General features: G+C 41.8%; 1 protein-coding gene across 1 annotated transcript in view; it reads right to left on the bottom strand.

Moving 5' to 3' along the window:
* The window catches only part of LOC101859273 (atrial natriuretic peptide receptor 1), a 42798-nt gene extending 27259 nt beyond the window's left edge, over positions 1–15539 (bottom strand). The window contains exons 1-3 of the mRNA XM_035972548.1: positions 15431–15539; positions 13145–13236; positions 3753–3891 (exon numbers count right to left, since the gene is read on the bottom strand). Coding sequence (XP_035828441.1) covers positions 3753–3891; positions 13145–13236; positions 15431–15452 — 253 coding nt within the window. The 5' untranslated portion in view covers positions 15453–15539. The remainder of the gene's footprint in view (positions 1–3752; positions 3892–13144; positions 13237–15430) is intronic.
* Positions 15540–17041: the final 1502 nt, after the last annotated feature.

The following is a 17041-nucleotide window of genomic DNA, read 5'->3' as shown; positions in this document are numbered from 1 at the left end:
TCCCTCTCTCCCCCCCTCTCTCCTCTCTCTCTCTCTCTCTCTCTCTCCCTTTCGCTCTCCCCCCCCTCTCTCCCGCTCTCGCACACAGACAGACAGACACATACACATACGCACACACAAACAAACACACACATAAAAATACACCCACAATCATACACACACAAACAAACGAAATTACAGAGCGCAGAGCCTACATTTAGAATGAATTTTAGTGTTTTGTGCCTATAGGGTGTTAACATGACATAGAAAATGAATACCCTCTCTCCTTCAAGACATACAAACAAACGAACAAACAGGAAATTGGCATAAGCGTGCTGTTCTCACCGTGATACAGACCCCACACATTATAACTATTGTACATCAAATGTAAACCCTACTTTGTTGTGCGTGCATGTATTATTTCGCTTGATACTTTAGACCAACTCATATCGTTTTAGACTACCCTCGGCATTCTTTAGATAATTAAGGAGGCGGCTACTTTGACCCTTCCTGTCATAGATAACTTAGAAGAGTTGTACCCTCCGGAGCGGTGCTACTGACAGATGTGTCTTCAGGCCATTCCCAAAGGGGGCACCTTAACCTGTTCTTATGCACAGTAGAATTGTAAATTGTAAATGGGCTGATTCATCGATGCAATGCTCATTTTAATGTGCCTGAACTGCAACAGGGAACTGCTACTTTTTTCTTTCCTAATCCTTATTATCGTCATTTTATCTTTACTTCTTTTTTTATCTTTGTCACCCTCTTGTGACACGCTATTTCCGAAGCAGACTGTGTGCTGTTGGCGCTAGAGAGGTGAGTAGAGTAAGCCTGATTCCCTGTAAGGCCTTCTCTGTTGACATCCACCCCTTGGCGCTCATATGACCTTATGCAGTTGCAAGCTCCGTAAAACCTCTACTTAAACTAAACTAAAGAAGAGTTAAACGGAATGCAGTATTCAAGAAAACCAGCAGAAATACAGTCGAACCTTGTCTAGCGGTCACCTGTGTAAGACGATCACTTATACAAACGGCCTGTTCTCACTACCTCCCCCTTCCCTGGAGTCATCATCATCCAGTGCCAGATCTGCGACAAACATCGACGATCAAGGTTTTCCATCCATTCCTTGGCTCGGATGCTCATAAAAGAGCTACGTTTCCCTGGTCTTTCCGCGTTATCCATCTGTTTAGTTTCCCCAAGTAGGTTGCTCTGGGCCTACCCCTGTCTCGTTTGCCTTCAATTTTGCCAGTGAGCGCTAGATGTTCAAGACCCCCTGGAGTACTGGAGAGTATTTTTTCCTTTGTAATGACACTGTGTTAGAGACGACCACCAGTAAATTAAGATGGACACTTCTCTACTCAGCAATGGATGGCTGTCTTAGAGCGTTTCTACTGTAGTAGAGTAAAATTCCCTGCATGAGAACCCAACTAGCGACACGCGCGTGCGTGCAACAGCTCGAGGAGTGTAGTCATCAAACCACAGGCTCTTTTAAAATAGTTTTGTTTCACACAAAATAAAAGTTTTTACGCCACCATTAACGCTGTCTAGATCATTTCAGAGACGGGCTTCGACCCGGCGTGTGGGGACCCACCCAGGCTAAGAGATATAAAATATTGCTGCAGAAACCCCCCCCCCCCCCCCCAACAAAAACTGATATACACCTTGATAAAAATTATCCCCACTCGGGAATCGAACTGAGTTCTCCCCTGAGTTTGACGGAGAGGCACCACACCGCTACACCACAGACACGAGTCTCGGGTCTGTGTGGTCTCAGGGGTCTACGACAAATCAAATCACAAACAGAATGAAGTACTTTTATGACCGTGAGCCCGGCAGTCCCAGATTGCAGTTCGGAGAAATAAGCCATGGACAGAGTGGAGTCTATTGCGCATTTACTACTGTATTGATTATTCCAAGATAGTTTTTTTGGAACCCCGCCCGCAACGTTCTGTGCCGGCGGCGTCTGATGGTGAAAAGAAATGAGCGCGAAGATGAAAGCAGATAGACCCCGTAAAATGAATAAAAGATAGGTTCGAATAACGAAATGAAGTGTGCTACTTTGTGACTCCCCTTTATTTCCGTCGATGAATTTCTTCGAAAACCTGTATTAGGTGCCTACCAGTACCAGGATCTCAAGAAAAGAAATAAAAAGATTTTTTTAATGGGTGATAGCGTGACGAAAACAAGTTCTAACTAGTAGACAGCCTAGCTGCTCCGGAAAAAAAGGAAAATGATCACTATGAGCAAAATTCCGACTAAATGCTTAGGGAAATAACTATGGAAGTGCAATTTAACCCTTTAATCTGCCGATTGGCTTTAACTCTAAACTCTACTAAACACGTGACAAAATCTGTGGACTGGTAATTTTTGCCCCTTTATCGACAAGCTGGAAGTCTTCCTTCAGAGCACATTTTCACTTTTTCTCTGGGAGGTGCTTTTGGGTGGGGTGGGGGGGGGGGTAGAATTTTGAAATTTTGGAAAAACAGTATAAGTGTATATCAAGCAATCGTCCAAACATAGCTTTCAAGACACGTTTCGCATCATTTCGAAAGACGAACACATAGTCCCCGACAAAGCACGAGTTGACTGCAAACCTCTTTGTTTATTTAAAATGTGTGACCTCTGGGTTTGGCGTCCATCTCCGAAAGGACCGAGCCAAAGAGGGAAATTCGCCTTAAGTGCCTTTCCCAAGGACACTACGTCCGACCGAACTGAGGCTCGAACCCACAAACCCGCAATCTCCCAACTCTCTCTCTCTTGCCCTTTTTAACTCCCAGTGGAGAACAGGCCATCAACAACATTACTCCAGCGAAGCCTGTCCTGAGCATCCTGTTCTATCTGTTTCCATGATGTCCCCGCTTTTTCAATTTCCGCTGATACCGCTCGCCTCCATGTCATCTTTGGTCTTCCCTTCTTACGCTTTCCTTGTGGGTTCCACGTTAAGGCCTGCCTGATGATGCTTCTCCGGGGTCTCCTCGGGGTGTGTCCAATCCATTTCCATTTCTTCACCTGAATATCTTCCTTTACTGAATTTCCCAACTACAAGTCCGGTAACCTAACCACTACGTCACCGACGTCCCTCATAGCTACAGTGACCCAACTTTTAAAGTAGCAGGCAGAGGATAAACGGTATAAGTCCCAATTTTAGAAAGTTGTTTATTTGTCTGTTCTGATCTTTTGCTTGGCATGCTCAAACTTGTCCATCAATTCCATATGTGAGGCAGCGTGGTGGAATAAGGTTCTCGTCAAAATAATAAAAGTGAAGAAACTGGCATTTTTCCACAGGTTTGTGAATTTTTATCAAATTTTTGTTTTTTGGCTAAACACCTTCCGTGCCCATTAAATGACTCATTTCTGTGTGGATGTTTCTAAAAAGCTTTGATTAAAGGCACAAAAAATGTAAATTTTCAGTTACCACGACTCTCAAGCTTAGGAAATAACTAATCTTTGGCGGCTATTTTCTCATTTATTTTACTTCTGAAAACAGGTGACCCCCACATCCTTCTTTCGCAAATATCTCAACTTGTATTCAAGATAAATGGATATTTTTTTCCATCCAAATAGAGACAAGTGAATAAGCTTTAAGATGATACCAATAACTCTACATGCCCAAAAATTGACGAGAGCCTGCTTTCACCTCGCTGCCTTCCATAATATTACTCTAGTATTGGTTATCATAAACAACTATATCCGTTTTTGTCCAGATGTTTAACGTTGACAAAACATAAGGGCCCGGAGAACTATTGCGTGTTAGTAAATGTAGAGAGGCTTACCATCAGGAGGACACTTGGAGCCGTCGAAACCACAGGTGGGCGTGTCTGGGGGCGGTTCCGTGCGGCCGCCTGCCCAGTGGATATCCACGCCCTTCACTGGCTCATACTGCTTCCGGTTCCCGTAATAGTTGGCCACAACCTGCAGAAGGAAAACGTTTACGGTTACTTTTCGATTTAGGAGTTTTGAAACTGTAAAGAAAAGACAATAACAAAAACATCCCCCTCCATCCCCCCCCCCCAACAGAAACCAACACAGCAACAACAACATGTGATACTAATTGTGTTTTTATAACGTTAGTATCGTCATCAGCAGTAATCGCAGCAGCAAAAACATTAGTACCAAACGGACCATCAAATAAGGCCAGCACGAATAACAAATCAAAACAAAAACGAAATACACCCCCCCAACCCCCCCCCCCCAAAAAAAAACAACTACAAAAAACAATAACAAAACAAAACCAAAACAAAGGAAAACGAAACAGACAAACAATCAAACAAACAATCAAATAAACAAACAAATAAACAAACAAATAAAACAAAAACAAAAGGAAAAACCAACGTTGATCCCAACTACGTCAGCGACAAGAAGAATACCGACGATAACAGACGCACCCACGGAGATGGACAGACGGACAAGTGGACAGCCAGAAAGGCAGACATACAGAGAGAGAATCAGAGAAATGAAAAAACAGACGAATAGATAGACTGGAAAGCAGACAGACAAATTGACTAACAAATGAGGGCTCTCGTGGCCTAGAGGTTAAAGTGTTGGCCTCTCATTCAAAAGGTCCCGGGTTCGAATTCGGGTAGCGACCGAAACATTTTCTTCTCTAAATTTGTCTCCTTTCACCTCCTTTCCTGCTCTCTAGCAATGTTCTGTCGTCTGCTTTCGTCTCCTCTTTCTGCCCTCACCCCCTCACCTCCTTTGCCCCTTCCTCTGGGCTCCTGATTCTTTCTGCAGCCTTTCTACTGCTACTCCTTCGCTTCTTCTTACTGCTGTCTTTCAGCCACACCCCTGATCTTCTGGTAGGAAAGATCTACACCTAGCCTTCTCGGACAAGGGAGAAAAATCTCGGAGGGCCCAAGCTGCGCACGTTAAAGATCCCTTGGTGGTCAAAAATCGATAAGAGTAGGCTTCGGCGGCCACCCGGGCAAAATTCAAAATGTCCTACCAACTGAAAATATTAGGTGTGTGCCGCGCGGTCATATAACCTTATGCAGTTGTGAGCGCCGTAAAACACTTTACAAAAAAAACACAACCAACAAGACTAACAAACAGGCAATTGACAGACACATAAATAAATAGACAAATAGATATAGAGAGAGAGGGAGAGAGAGAGAGAGAGAGAGAGAGAGAGAGAGAGAGAGAGAGAGAGAGAGAGTGAGAGAGGCAAAAAGAGACACAGAGAGAGAAACAATGAGAGAGAGAAAAAGAGAGAGAGAGAGAGAGAAAGAGAGAGTGAAAGAGAGAGAGAGAGAGAGAGAGAGAGAGAGAGAGAGAGAGAGAGAGAGAGAAAGAGAGAGTAATTGGAGGCTCTATAAAACTAACTATCCAAAAATGGGCGTAATATCAAATAAAAGTTCTTTCATCAAAACTACCTAATAAAATTGTTTCAAGGAGAAAGTTGCCAGACAGACATCAACACCTCCCCCCCCCCCCTCTTTTTTCCATTTCTCGCCACCACCCACCCACCCACCAAAGTCTGTTCAACATGTCAACAGTACTTCACTTTTCACCACAATGCGTCACCTAATCAATCCCCACAACGTCTCCGACAAGACTTCTCAGCTTCCAGAGATCTTTTCACTTCTCACCTGACTCCCGCCGTCTTTCCCCTCAATCTCTCGTCTCCGATCACACAAAACTCTCATCTCGTCTCACCGAGCCACCTTCTTCCTGGACATCCCATCCCCTGTTACCCCCCCCCCCATCCCCCCACCCCCTCTCTCTCTCTTCCAATCGCCTCTTCCCTCCCTTCTCAGTCTTCCCATCTCCTCTTCCCTCCCCTTTGTCTTCTCTCCCCTTGAGATCTTCTCGGTTTACCGAAAAAGACGGTGTCAGTGGCAAACAACTCCTGGTTCGGGATGATGGCCTATTGTAATATTTCATTACGTAAAAGCCCTGCTTGCAGACGATAATCCTCAGGGCGAGAGCCAGCGCTAAAAAGACGCATCAGACACTTGAGTGTGTTCTTCCTGTCTGGCTGAATTATTCACAAACTGGGTTCTTGCACTGATCAATAATTCCCCGGAAAAGAGCAGCGTTGAGAGCGATTGTTTCGCGATCTTCGAGTGAAAATGAAACACTTGACAGTGGGACTAGAGAGGATTCCGTTCCGTTTTGAGTCTGACTTTTTGAAGAAGAGCCGCGTCACTAGCATGGCAGACGATGTGACGAGACGCACAAAGCACTCTCGTCCAATAAAAAGCCGGCGTCTGATCAGCTGACAGTTTGACCGGAACTAGACTATTGTGCACCGTTCACACTTAACGTCTTTCTCGAGCTTTTTATTTATTTGTTTTCGTTCAGTTATTTCTCATCCCAAACCAGCTCCTGCCCACCCCTTTTAACTCATAAAACATTGATAAAACAAGCCAATAATGCTAAGATTAAAACTAAAGCGAAATTAGATATTTACTCACGAAAAAATATGATGGTAAAACACGACATTAAGTTCTTTCAGATTAGTTTGAACAAGTCGTCATTAAATAGCGTTCTTAGCAGACCGTCTGGGATTAAATAAACGATTTATGGTGCAGCCATTAGAGGGTTGGGTACTATTTCCCATAACTCTGTCTGTCGACAGTGTAACAGATGAGGCTCTTTTCGGCGCTCCATGAGGTATAGGAAATTTGATATATCACGTTCTCTTTCAGTCCATCTTTTAAAACAATAGTTGGCCTACTCAGGGCAAAAGTACACCAGAGTTCTGTGTTTCCACATGATCCTATTCCAGTCGCAGTAGAATTCGTTTGAATACCTTGCTTCCTCCTCCCATCCATCACACCATTTCCACACCGGATCTCGTCTTCTCTTTCGCCCTTTCTTTTTTTTGATTCTCGAATTCGTAAATCGTAATTAGGATTTCCTCTCTCATTCGTGTTCTAGTCCGTGTTCTTGATGTTCTTTTTTATTGTCGTTGTTGTTGATCTTCTTTTTCTACCCATGATTTTAACTTTTGCTTCTTTCTATCGTTCTCCCAGGGCTCTTTGATTCTTCCCTCCTCTTCTTTGCCCATACTTTCATTTCTAACCGTCTCTTGTTTTGACGTCCCTTGGCCATTCTGTATTAACTTTACTTTTTAATAATAATAATAATAATAATAATAATAATAATAATAATAATAACAATAATAATAATAATAATAATAATAATAATAACAACAATAATATAATAATAATAATAATAATAATAATAATAATAATAATAATAATAATAATACTTTTTACTCATTTTCCGTTCGCCAGCTTCTTCCGTGCATTAGTCATGGACTCATATTATAACGCACCCTAGATCATACATTTTGACGTATCCCCTGTTCACTATGGAGCTCATCTTTTGAGTTGAATAAAAGATAAGGCGGGAGGAGGTGTTTGTTTTAGTAGACGTTTTAAGGCGCTCTCAACTGCATAAGGTCATATGAGCGCCAGAAGATTAGAAGTGTTACAAGAGAGTAAAAAACGTTAAAAGGAGAAGGGGAGATAAGGACGATAGATGCTCGATAGGAAAGGAGGAGCAAACCACACCAGAGCACCCGCTTGGGTGTAATCGCGGAGGTATCTTAGAGCACAGCGCAGAAACCACGACAATGTGAGATCTAGGAGACGATTCTGTGGTATCAGTCTACATTATTGTTATTTCGTTCTGTGGTGCGCTTATAATTGCGTAGTACACATCTATCTGACAGGCCGAATATGTGCTTTGGGAGTAGGGTCCGGTGGAAAGTAAATTAAAGTGCCCCGCCCCCTTCCTCTCGAAATTAAAAAAAGATCCAACCCTCCCTCGCGTTCACCAGACACACATCATCATATTAGAAACTCGCTGAGACAAGAAGGCTGGAGGCTAAAATATGAATGCCATCCATGTTTTCTTCTTTTTTCTGACTTTACTGAAACTGGAAAAATGATTTTTTTTGCGCCCCTCCCCCCACCCCCCCCCAAAAAAAATTAAATTAAATTAAAAATCATAGACTTGAATTATAATATCCTAAACCTTTCTGTCTGACGTTTTTCCGGTTCAATATGAAGCGCACCATTTTGACTCAATTTTCGCCAAAATTAAGGACAAGTGGGGAGATGCTATAAGCAAATTGGTTATAGCAAGACTCTCGTGTTTTGTTCTTTATCTAGATCTAGATCTAGGCGCAATGGCCATTGTGTGCACACTTTTTAGTGACGTTTTTGTTTTGCAGGAAACGAAGATCGGTGTCTATGACTGTTGACAGTGTTCAAACTTGGAGTAGAATTCGCTACCTGAGAATTACAAAGTTCTATCTGACTTTTTGGGGGTCGTTTTGAGTTACTTAGGCCAAGAGATTAAAAAAAAACCCAATGTTCTATTTGCTCTATCAGAATTGTCAGAATATTGTGGCGTCGGTGGCCTAGTGGTTAGGCTCTCGGACTCGCAACCGTAAGGTCGTGGGTTCGAATCCCGTCAGGGGCCCGACGTTGTGTCCTTGGGAAAGGCACTTTACACGAATTTTCCTCACTTCACCCAGGTGGGAATGGGTACCCGGCTATAGACAGCGAAAGATTTTGTCAGTTTGTTAGTGTTTGAGCGCTTAATCAGCTGCTTGCACTGTATGCTTCCCGGGAAGCTGAGAATGTTTCGGAGTGTTCTATGGTCTGCTGGGGTAATAATATAGTGTAAAGCGCATAGAGCCTGCTGTTGAGTGGGGATATGCACTATACAAATGCTATTTATTATTATTATTATTATTATTATTATTATTATTATTATTATTATTATTATTATTATTATTATTATTATTATCATCATCATTATTATTATTATTATTATTATTATTATTATTATTATTATTATTATTATTATTATTATTAATATTCGGTGTCGTTATCAAGATATTCAAAGAATTACATTCGAAAAAACTTGACATGAAGTGAAACTCAAAATCTATGAAGTAAAATCTCTCAAAACTAGATACTGAGAAGATAGAACTTTCTCATTCTGAAGTAGCGAATTCTTTGGGATGTACTGATAGTAGAGTCAGTGTCATATCAAATGGTATTGGAATGTGGTACAGATTCCCCTGGTCCACATCTACTGCCAAGCGGTGTGTTCTTGAGCTTTAGTTGTTGTAGAAAATATTATTTGGTACAGATTCCCCTGGTCCACATCTACTGCCAAGCGGTGTGTTCTGGAGCTTTAGTTGTTGTAGAAGATATTATTTCTCTTATCGGCCTACGTGGTGTAGTGGTTAGGCCCTTAGCTGTCTCGTGCAGAAGACGTGGGTTCGATTCTATTGGTGGGAATATTTTTTGTCTTTAGTGTCTCCATTTATTGTTTGTTGGGACGTTATATACTTGACAGTCTGGGTTGACCCTGACAGGCGAATTCGAAGTAACTTGCCGTTTTATTCGTTCTAAATAGTCGACTAGAGCTTACAACACCTACACGTTCAAAAGAAATCCACATCAGATCCCCCCCCCACTCTTCTTCTTTTTTCGTTTTATCTTCTCTCTTTCTCAATAGAAAAATAATTAAAAGAAAAAAAACCCTGTCCGTATTGGTGACAGAGGTTAACAATCCGGACCCCTGGCCCAAAGTTTTGAAAGGGGTTTCAAACTCGACCGGCCTTGATCCCACTACATTAAAACCCCCCTCATCTTCTCTCTGTCCAGTGCACGAGCACGGAAAGCAGAGCTTCAAAAGAGGTCCAAACGGAGAAACACAAACACATTTTCACGTCTGATTCGTCGACAACCGCCGAAAACAGACCCGGGTTTGAAGTCCAGGAATTCTGAAGACGATAGCTTACGCCTCCAAGTTTGATTCAAGACGGACTTGTTGAAAGTAAAGTCTGGAAAAATATGCGTCACGACGTGGTGGTATCAGGCTCTCGTTAATTTTTGTGCCCGAATCCTTCTTTTTATCTTTTTAAAGTTTTTTTCTTTTGTCTTGCTTTCGATTTTAAAAAGTTGAGATACTTTGGATTGAAGCAGTTGAGGGTCACGTGGTTTCAGAAGTAACAGACGTTTGAGAGAAAAAGGCGGCCTTAGTTTGTTTGGTGACTTCCAAACTTGAGAATCTCAGGAAACGTTACATTTACATTTTGGTTCCTTTTATTAACGTTTTTTTCAGTAAAAGTCACACAACAATGAATTTTTAAAAGGACGTATAAGGTGTTGAGCCAAAAAATAAAAATTCGATAAATCTTGCCACACTGGAAGAAAAATGCCGTTTTTCCCCCCCGATTTCATTATTTTGACGAGCGCCTGATTTCACCACGATCCCTCACATATTAATGTTTCCTCTCAGGCTTCTAAAAGAGAGGACAGCACGGCTCGTGTGCAGAGCTTCTGCTTATGAGTGTCTTCTAAGTTCGAATTCGAGATCTGCCCTCTCCACAACTTCAAAGAATTGAAGCAAGTCAAAATTATAGGTAATCTCTACCCCAGCCTCCTGAAAGGAAACCTAATTCAAATATGGCAAATATTTTAAAAAAAAGGTAAAGCATAGGAATTTTTGTCAAACGCTATCAATATAAAAAGATGTACCAAAGTCACAGATTTGGCTGGTGTAAACTTAATAAAATTGATGAAATAAAAATAAAACAGACTGTCTTTTGGAGGGGTGTTATAATCTTTCTTTTTCTATTTCTCTCTTTTCTAGATGTAGTTTTTCTTGCAAAAATGAATTTAACAAACCCATTATTTTTCTTCCCTCATTTTACAAATTAACTTCCGAGTTGCAAAGACAGTACGGACAGCTAAAAACATGGGCAAAAATGTCTAGTCTCAAGTAAGACGCTTCATAAATACCGGCAGGGTTGTGTTTTTTTGCGGAAAAACTAACCGTCTGAAAAAGAAATGTCTTTCCGCAGCGCCGGGAGCGACGTCGCAGTTTCCCGCTAATGCTCTCAGTTTTTCTCCTAATTTGATACAGGACCGGGGGCGAAACGAGAGTTGCCGACGTGCATTATTCGTATGAATTACGGGGGAACTTGTAATGACGTTATTGGAACGGCGAGGATATGCCATTACCCCAACGGAGATACGCTAAAAAGGCGATTTAAATATCCCAAGTCGGACAAGGGTTAGCCTAATTTGCTCTCAAGCATTGAGTTGCTTATAAAAAAAAGACCGTGGAAAAAAAAGCAAAACAACACTCGCCCCCCAAAAAGACAAAAAAAACAAACCACACATAAAAAACAACAACTCAACTTAATATTTTAAATTATTGATTTTGAAAGTACTGTTATGAAAAAAAGATTGATGGACTTTAGATTAACCAATTTTGAAAAGACCATAATAAAGATGAAGATTAAATGAGAGGGAACCCCCCCCCCCCCACACACACACACACGACGACAGCAAACGCAACACATTATGGTAACACAAATACAAGCAAATAACGAAGAAAACAACAACAACAGCCCCCCCCCCCCCAAAAAAAAAGGAAACAACAACAACAACCAACAACAACCCAACATACCTCTCCACCACAAAAAGGTTTCAAAAGCTCTTCTCCTTTCTCTTTTCCTCAGAATAAAAATAAAAAGATGTGGTAAGAGGAAAATTGAAGAAAGAGGGAAAGAGAGAGAGAGAGAGAGAGAGAGAGAGAGAGAGAGAGAGAGAGAGAGAGAGAGAGGGGGGGGTGTGAGATAACCCAAAACAGATCAATACGAACTTGACTGAGTACCGTCGCCATCTCCTCACTCTCTTCATCTGGGCGAGCACGAACGGCCACGAGCGAGTGGAGAAAGATACATTTGTCACTCCAAAGGACGCAAGCGCACCCTATGACTTCCCCCGGAACCACGAACTGTCTTCCTACTCCCCGCCATCTTTGTTTCAACCACAATGGTCGCTGTCCCCGCGACTTCTCAACTTTTCAAACTTTTCCCTATAACAGTAACCAATGACTTTAAACCGCACCTCAATCCCTTGTGCACGACCTCATAAAACATAAAAGCAAAACTTCGGCAGTCTAAGTTAGCTCAGTTCACCCTGCCAGGGAGTTCACGTCTTCTTTCATGGGATGTCGGAGGGCGCCGCTGATTGGTACAACTTCTTTATTATCCGCCTGTTAGTTTAGTTCGCCTGTCTTTCTTGCCTTTCAACACTGAATGGTCGTTCTTGGGTCGATGTGTATCTCTTTGTTGACTTATAGGTAAAACAATTGTGTGGCGTGCTGACAAAATGAGTTACTTCTCGCAATCCACAAATGGAGATATTGGCAAAAACTCAACACCTAGGTCAAATTAGTAGACCCTCTATTGATGCTCTTCTTTTTTTATGTATAACTTGCCTCTTATTATTTCATACTTATAAATTCTAAAACTTCACTTATAAGCATGATGTTTCTACTTCCAAAGGCTTGAATCCGAGAAGTAACTCATTTTGTCAGCACACTTCACAATTAATGCATTTCAACAGGCAGGGAAAAACGGGGTTATCTGAGATCTGTAAAGCGCTCAAAGCCTATGTACTAGGGGTTGAGTACTATTTGAACGTCATAAATGTTATATATTTTCATCTACAACAACAACAAAGCTTTGACTCTTGACTCACTACATGTCCTATTATTACCACTCAGCCTAAGAAGCGAGTTTGCCCACTCAACCCTTTGAGGTACCTCGCACTTAATCGCTGCCATCTCTTACCGCGGCTTCAAAGCTTTGAATCAAAAATAGCGAAGAGTGTTGACAAAATAAGTTGCTGCTCGCACTTCCTGAATGTGGATGTCGGCCGAAAATTGAAACAGGGGGGTAAATTTTATTCTTTTTCAACTGATGCCATTCCTTTCAAGTTCAATGAGGACTCTCATTATTTTGTACTACTAAACTGTGCAAAACCAACCTGTAAATTTGGCGTATGTTTTTCCTTAGGGATAAAATCCGAGGAGTAACTCATTTTGTCTGCACTCCTTCCTACATTGTCTCGTTGGGAAGCTCAGTGCTTATCAACCTATTTTTATAACCTTTACCCGTTTTCGCCACCCTTAAGAGGCTTAAATGTTGTACCACCCACCTACATAATGCAATTATCATTTCCAAAAGGGGCTATAAATACTGATTTTAACTCCCAGGTGTTCCCCGCCACCAAACTTCTTCACTCAATAATAATAATAAGCATTTGCTTTGCGCAGATTTCTGTTCGACACTAAGCTCTCTGCGTAGGATCTTCAACGGAAACAGGAAGTTACTCACCCTGAAAGTGGATGTAGCCGGATCCATATCCAAGAGGGAGTAGTCTGCGTTACGATCTCCATTAGCATCGATGCTGACAGTGCCTGAGATACCTGAAAAAAGAGAAGTGGTAGTTTTAGCCTATATTAACCTTGAAGTTAACACCCCTCTCGACTGTGAACATGATGTCATTCTTTGTTCCAAACAGAGTCGCAGAGATTATAACACGATGGATGTTGACGAACTCATTGGTGAAAAAAATGGTGAAATGGTATGGGTTTAACGCCCCTATCAACACTATTAAGTTATTTAAGGGGCGGGACCTCCTAGTTTAACGTCCGTCTCCGATAGGACAGATGAACTCATTCAAAAGAGATGTTATTACTAAAGACTTTGTGCCTTACCCTAGCGCCAAGGTTTACTTAATTTTATTTTCATTAACATTCAACTGTATTTTCCTCAGCAAATTGCTTTAAGGTTTGTTAAACAATACATTCTCTTAGAAATTAATTTTTGGATTGGTCACAGAGGAGAGTAGGAATATCTTAGATACATTTCCCCTCCCCTTTGACATAATTGGATGATTTGGAAGCAGGCTAATTCCGCTTAGCTTTTTAGTGTCAACCCGGGTTGAGCTTGATATACCTTAGCAGTCCCTTAGAACAAAAAAGTTAAACAACAAAATACTTTCTTCAAAAGAAACAACGGGCAGAAAGAAACGGATTTTTGAAAGAAACATTTCTTAAAGCGGAATCAGAACTGACATCTCTTTTTAAAAGTGCATCGACGAAAAGCCTAACTATGATTATTCCAAAGACGCCAACAAACTCACAGACAGAAGGTTGTTTCTGCTTTTTCCTTAGTGAAAAGTGACATCAATGTTGTGATGTTCACATAACCTTGATCTAAAAACAACAGGGTGCTATCTCCTTAAGATTAGTAGTATAATACAACGCTATAGCTCTGAGACTACAAAGTGTTGGGAGAAAAGTCCTGAAGTATTGGGAATTCCCAGAGGATGAGCGTCATGGAAGACAGACAAATTGCCTTGTTTTTCGACTCAACAGGACACTTCTTTTCTTGTCTAAATGTCTGTGCTATGTGAATGTGTTTTTCGTCTAATTCTGTCAGTTTTTGACTATTTGTGTCTTCTAGTTTTTTTCTTCGCTGTTCAAGGACGTGTGTATGCACTTAAAAATGTGCACGCACAGACACATACACACATACACATACACACATATATATATACAAAATGTGCACACACACAGACACATACACACATACGCATACACATACATATACAGACACATACATACGCACAGCCACCCACAATATACATACACACATACACACCCAAATACATGCATCCACACATTATATGTGAGGCACTGTGGTGGAATCAGGCTCTCGTCAAAATAAACAAAGTGAAAAAACATGCATTTTTCTGCAGGTTTGTGAATTTTTATCAAATTTTGTTTTTTGGCTCAACACCTTTCATGCAATTTAAAGAACTCATTCATGTGTGGATTTTTCTGAAAACCGTTGATTAAAGGCGCAAAAAATGAACATTTTCAGTTACCACGGTTAAGCTAAGGAAATAACAAATCTTTGGCGGCCATTTTCTCACTAATTTTACCTCTGAAAACAGGTGACCCCCACCACCTTCTTTCGCAAATATCTCGACTTACATTCAAGATAAATGAATTTTTTTCCCACCCAAATAAAGACAAGTGAACAAGCTTTAAGATGATACCAATAACGCTATATGCTCAAAAATTGACGAGCGCCTGATTCCACTGTGTCATGACACATATACTAACAGACATGCATTCACACAAACAGATGATATTTATATGCACACAATCGCAAACTTATTTACACACATACATGCACATACGTATTAGACAGATAGAGAGAGAAATAGGCAGATAGCTAACAGTGTATACAATATATGATTGTGTGTAAGTGTGTATGTGTGTGTATGTGTGTGTGTGTGTGTGTGTGTGTGTGTGTGTGTGTGTGTGTGTGTGTGTGTGTGTGTGTGCGTTCGTGCGTGAATGTGAGTGCACGTGTGTGTCTGTGTACGTGCGCGCTCGCGCGCGTGTGTGTTTAAATCCATAAATGAAGATACCTAATAGATAGACAGATAGGCAGAGAGAGACAGACATACATACTTATATGCAGACAGACAGACAGACAGACAGACATACGTACGTACGTACATACATACATACATACATACATACATACATACATACATACATACATACATACAGACAAACTCTCAGACAATTGTCCAGAACTCACCAATGAAGGTCCTGTTCCACATTCGTCGAGTGATCTCCGAGCCGTTTGAGATGGACACATTGTTTGCCAGGCTCTCGTTCAGGGCGATAGCGTAGAGAAGAACGGCGTCATGGAATGCACCCACGAAACTGTTCACCTGGAGAGAGATGGATGGATGGATGGATAGATGAATAGATGGATGGGCGGATGGATGGGTGGATGGATGGATGGGTGGATAGATACGTTGATGGATGGATGGATTGGTGGGTGGGTGGATGGACAATGGCGTAGAGGAGAAGGGCGTCATGGAGCGCACCCGCGAAACTGTTCACATGAGGAGAGATGGATGGATGGATGGATGAGTAGATGTATGGATGGGTGGATAGATAGATGGATGGGTTGTTGTTGTTGTTATTGTTGTTGTTGTTGTTGTTGTTGTTGTTGTTGTTATCGATCCTGCAACAGTTGGACTCTCGTCTTTCTGCCCAATGCCACGAAGAGGTAAGTGCAGGTTTGTTGCAGTCCCTGTAATGTTCCGAGATGGATGGGTAGATGAATGGATGCGTGGATGGATGGATGGAGGGGTTGATGAAAGGATGGATAAATGGATGTGTAGATTGGTGGATAGAAGGATGGATGGATGGGTGGATGGGCGGATGGATAGTGGAGGGGTGGATGGATGGATTGAAGAATGGATTGATGGGTTGATGGGTGGATGGATGGGGGGATGGATGGATGTATGGATGAATGGATTGATGGGTTGATGGGTGGATGGAGAGATGGTTGGGTGGATGGAGACAGAGACGCTGATAGAGAAACAGAAATAGACAATGACACAAAGAGACAAAGACACACAGACACTGAGGGAGAAAGAGAGATAGACAGACACATACAGAGAGAGAGCGAAGGGAGAGAGAATGAAAGAAGTAGAAAGAAAAAAGAAAGAGAGAGAAAAAGAGTGAGGGAAGAGAGAAAGAGAGAGAGAGAAAGAAAGAAAGAGAAAGAGAGAGAAAGAGAGAGAAAGAGAGAGAGAGAGAAAGAAAGAGAGAGAGAGAGGAGAGGAGCGAAAGAGAGAGAGAGAGAGACAGAGAGACAGAGAGAGACAGAGAGAGAGAGAGAGAGAGAGAGAGAGAGAGAGAGAGAGAGAGAAGAAGAAACAAGCGCATGAAGACAACCACTTCATGTTGACGATATATTTAGCCACGAAGGGAATATTTTGATGGGAGATGGATTTTAAACTAGGAGGTCCCGCCCCTCAAATAACATAACAGTGTTGATAGGGGTATTAAACCCATTCCATTACCGCTACAACAATAGAAGTGAAACGTCGGTGGCCTAGTGGGTAGGCTCTTGGACTCGCAACCGTAAGGTCGTGGGTTCGAATCCTGTCAGGGGCCCGACGTTGTGTCCTTGGGAAAGACACTTTACACGAATTTTCCTCACTTCACCCAGGTGGGAATGGGTACCCGGCTATAGACAGCGAAAGATCTTGTCAGTTTGTTAGTGTTTGAGCGCTTAATCGGCAGCTTACACTGTATACTTCTCGGGAAGTTGAGAATGTTTCGGAGTGTTCTATGGTCTGCTGGGTAATAATATAGTGTAAAGCGCATAGAGCCTGCAGTTGAGCGGGGA

Source organism: Aplysia californica, unplaced genomic scaffold (assembly GCF_000002075.1).
Source record: "Aplysia californica isolate F4 #8 unplaced genomic scaffold, AplCal3.0 scaffold00737, whole genome shotgun sequence".
NCBI classification, from domain to species: domain Eukaryota; kingdom Metazoa; phylum Mollusca; class Gastropoda; order Aplysiida; family Aplysiidae; genus Aplysia; species Aplysia californica.
Note: the sequence above shows the minus strand (reverse complement) of the source record. Positions and strands in the feature narration are given on the sequence as shown.